The 4,196-nt window shown below is 49.9% G+C and overlaps 1 protein-coding gene across 3 annotated transcripts in view; it reads left to right on the top strand.

The window, feature by feature from the left end:
- The window catches only part of MFSD4A (major facilitator superfamily domain containing 4A), a 30,728-nt gene that overhangs the window by 20,257 nt on the left and 6,275 nt on the right, over positions 1-4,196 (top strand). The window contains exons 8-9 of one of the 3 annotated variants that reach the window (XM_004328353.4): positions 1,567-1,637; positions 2,946-3,066. The exons of 1 other annotated variant lie outside the window; for it this stretch is intronic. In XM_004328353.4, the coding sequence (XP_004328401.1) occupies positions 1,567-1,637; positions 2,946-3,066 (192 nt within the window). The remainder of the gene's footprint in view (positions 1-1,566; positions 1,638-2,945; positions 3,067-4,196) is intronic. One more of the 3 variants, XR_002179896.3, reaches the window with a different exon arrangement.

Below are 4,196 nucleotides of genomic sequence, written 5' to 3' on the forward strand. Positions count from 1 at the left end.
TTATGTGCAAAATTGGGATGCAAATACCTTCCTGTGAGGATGGTTTTGTGCACTAGAGGAAATGTAAAGCTCTTGACTTAGCAGTGTAACTGGCTCACAGGTGCTCAGTATATACGTTAACTCTTATTATTCATCTGAGTACCCTCAGTGTTTAGCACAGTACCTGATGCACAGTAGGTACTGAAAGGTTTTTGAACATATGAGTGGAATAGACAGTGGGTACTGCTGACCAGTGTTGAATCTAGAGATAGCTTCATGGAGGGGAGGGAACATGAACTGCCCCAGGGTTTGGAAAGTCAGAGGAAAAAGGAAAGGCATTCTGGGGAAGGATGGGGTGGGGGGCAGTGAACAGGGTGAGAGCAAAGGCACAGAGACAGGTATAAATGTAAGTGAGGAACTTGAAGGACAGAGGAGACAATGGCGATCTCTGATTCAAACAACACTAAATGTCTACCGTACGTTGGCCACTGTGCTAATATTAAGCAGTGGTATATGCCACTGAACTAAAATTCAAGGCACATCCTCTCTCGTGGGCTTCCAGCCTGTAGAGGGAGGCTGCCTGGTAAACAGGTGGGAGGTGGGTGAGGCACGTGAGAGTAGAGTGCAGGGGGCTGAGGGAGCACAGAGGAGGAGCTAATCCAGGTTCAAGGATGGGGGCTGGGGGGAGAAGATTATGATGGAAAGCTCAACTTAAAAGATGAACAGGAGTTTTCCAGACAAAGAGGAAGAGGGGGAATGTTCAGGAGGGGGTGAAGGCATGTATGAGAAGCTGGCGGTGAGAGTGTGTGCAGGGTCAGGAAACGGAAGAGAGTTTCTCCTGACTGGAGGGTAGATTGTGAGCAGATACTGTGACAGTCTGAGCTCTCAACGGGGGCAGATTATAAAGGGCCCTGCAAACCACATTAAAGCATTTGGACCTGATCCTGATGGCAGCGCTGAAGGGTTTAAGCGGAGAACTGGCCAGCGCTCTGCTGAGCGCTCACGTGTGTCTTGCGTCAGAGTTATCCACACAGCAACCCTGCGAAAGAGGTGTTGTCATGCCCATTTTACCGAAGGAAACCAGGGCCTAGAGAATGGGAAGGACTTGCCTAAGGTCCCATGCTAGTAGGTGATGTAGCGGGCTTGGAACCCAAGTCTGACTCTGAAGCTCGGGCTCCGAAGGTCTGTGCCATGTTGCCGGATTGACCAGAGGTGTGGCTGGTCAGCACGATGCCAGGGCAGTGAGGACACTAGCCTGCCTGGCAGAGGAGGTCAGGAAATCTTTCTGGAAAGGTAATTGGCATTCCGATTGGGAAGGGCCCTGAATGCCAGGCTAAGCAACTTGGAGTTTACGCTGGAGACAATCGTGAGCAATTGAAGGTTTCAGAACAAGGAAGGGATATAATGACAAGCGGGACCTAAGCAAAGTTCAGAGCTAAAGTCTGAGAGATCTCAGGGATCCAAAGTAGTCCTCTTAGGCAGCTGTACCGCTTTCCAGAGGCTTCCCGGAAACAACCTGGATTATGCCAGCTGACTTCTGTCTCCTTAACTTGCTGTTACTAAGCCAGATCCTTCTCTTTTGGTTAGGCTGTGCGACCACAGTGCTGGTAACAGGGGCAGGCGTTGGTGAGATGGCCCTCCAGATGCTGGTTGGCTCGGTATGTGGGGAAACCCGGGGTGGGGGGAGTAATCAGGGAGCGCCCCTCCAGGCAGGTGAGAAGATGTGGCCAGCCCCCGTCTGAACCTAGGCTGTCCCTTCCCTGAGCCTCCCACACAGCAAGCGGGAGCCCCACTCTGTCTCCGTCACCTGTTTCCGTTTCCGAGCCACCCTTGGAAGCTGAGCCTCCAAATGTGGGACCTGGAGATGTAAAGGGATGCTAGGGATTGTCCAAAGCAAACACAGGCCACGTCTGGGAGCAGGGCCAGAGGGCCCCGTGGGAATGTTTAGCTCTCAGAGCCTGGGATGGGTTTGGGCTGCAGGCAGAGTTCCTTTCCATCCCTCTCAATCCACCACTCCCTGCCCCACCTCTCCTCGCCTCTGGCCACCCTACAAAGGGCCCAGCTTTCCTGCCTGACTCCTGCCCTGATCAAGGGCCCAACTCACCCAGTTCTCTTCAAACATACCCACGTTTCATTTGTTCATCAGGAAAAAAAAAATCCACCTACTTTTTATGGAAGACAGTAATGAAGATATTGTTATGCTTCCTTTTACAAAGGAGGATACTGAAACTCAGAGATTAAGCAACTTGCCTTCAGTCACACCTGTAATAACCAACAGAGATGACGTCCATACTTATGTCTTTCAGTCTCCAAAATCCCTCTAATCACTACTCAATTCTCCTTCCCTTTTGTCCTGCTGGACAGGAGGAAGAGCTACATCTTACACTACCCTCTGCATTGAAATGACGTGATGTCATTTGCTTCAGTGTAATCTAGTGCAGGGAAGAAGAGGTACAGAGGGGTACAGAGGAAACATACTAATTACTAAAGTTGGTGATGGGTCCATGGGAATTCCATATGCCACTTGAGTATATGTTTTAAATTTTCATAATAAAAGGATGTATATACACACACACACACACACACATATCATAATAAAAGGATATGTAGATATATCTCTCTCCTCTGCAGAGTTCTGATCAGGGCTTGGGGGTATAGAAACAGCTAATATGATTGGAGTTTTAAGGAAGATACAGAGATTTTCAAAGGTTCCAGGACACAGAGCTGAAAGGGACTGCAGGGGTCACTGGGTCCAACCTCTGCCATACAGCAGGATTTCTGCCACCTCCAGAAACATAACCTTGAAACAAGGCCAAGATGTCCCTCCTACCAGTGTTTCTGTCTGTTAGCATGCTGGGCCAGAACTTGACTGAAAAACCTGCTGAGGCCCGAGAAGGCTGCTTCCTCCAATACATCTTTCTGTGAGGTTTTGATGGCCTGTTTCTCTGTGTTTTCCCCTTTGGCAGGTATTCCAGGCTCGGGGCAGCTATAGTTTCCTGGTCTGTGGCGTGATCTTTGGTGGCTTGGCTTTTACCTTCTATATCTTGCTCCTGTTTTTCCACAGGATGCACCCTGGACTCTCATCAGGTAAGGAAAGAATCTGTTTCTACACAAGAGGAGGAAAACAGAGCAGGGGGGCACGTGAGAGACGCTGTGGATCTTAGCACACCACAAATGCTGTTCTGTTCCAAGTAAAATGCAAGGAAATGTTTATTTTTCTACAGCTTCCTTTTCCCCTCTTCCTGCTTTGCCCTGCGATTGTCTGTGCTGGGCTCTCAGGGCAAGAGGGAACGGGATAGGCTGACTCATGGTTTCTCCATCAGGAGAGGGGCATGGTCTGTGAACTGGCTTCCTGCATCCCACCAGACCAGGGGACCGTGGGCCAAGAATCGCATTCCAGCCTGTGCTGAGCACGGAGAGGCAGAGCCTGCCTCCTTGGCTGGAACTCGGCCCAGCAGCCTAATTGGCCATTTCTTTGCAGTTTGGGACTTGACTCGAGTCCAAATCTCTTTTTTCAAAAAGAAGTCCTTCAGGCCAAGTGGCAAAGAAAAGCTCCTTCAGGGCAGAGACACCTCCTAAGAATAGTCTCGCTCCTGGAGACCCCAGGCAGGGGGAGTCCCAAAGCTGTTTTCATAACCCTGAGCCCTCACCTGCCTTTCCGCCCAGAGCTCTCAAAGTCCCAGCAACTGAACCAGCTGTCCACACAGCCAGTTCTTAAGGCAGAAACCTTCTCCTCTTCATAGAAAGTAAAATACCAATCACAAAAAGACTGCAGGGTCAGGCATCCATGGTCCTGTCTCGCAGTAGGTGATCATACACTCCCTTTAAACATCAGCGTGGGCCCCCCAGTCAGCACACACTACATCCTTGTGCCTGAGGTGGCAGGTACCAGAGTTGTTCAGTCCAGCACTCGGCACAGGGCCTTCAGTTAGGCCACCGTTCAAGAAAGCTCTGATGAATACCCAATGAGTAACACTTCATGAGTTCCCTGTTCACGGGAGACAAAAAAAACCCCACCATATTCCCCAAGCCCTAGACACTAGTCTCAGCAAACTGTCTCCACCGACTAGTCTGCCAGAACTAGTAGGTCTGACTTTCCACTCGGCCTCCTAATGTGAACCGTTGAATGGCAGAGAAACAAAGAGTAAGCTGTCGGGATGAATAAGGGCTAGTTAATCAGAACTGCTCAAACATGCTACCTGTTTTTTCTCTTGTAG

Source organism: Tursiops truncatus, chromosome 1 (genome assembly GCF_011762595.2).
Source record: "Tursiops truncatus isolate mTurTru1 chromosome 1, mTurTru1.mat.Y, whole genome shotgun sequence".
Classification (NCBI taxonomy): domain Eukaryota; kingdom Metazoa; phylum Chordata; class Mammalia; order Artiodactyla; family Delphinidae; genus Tursiops; species Tursiops truncatus.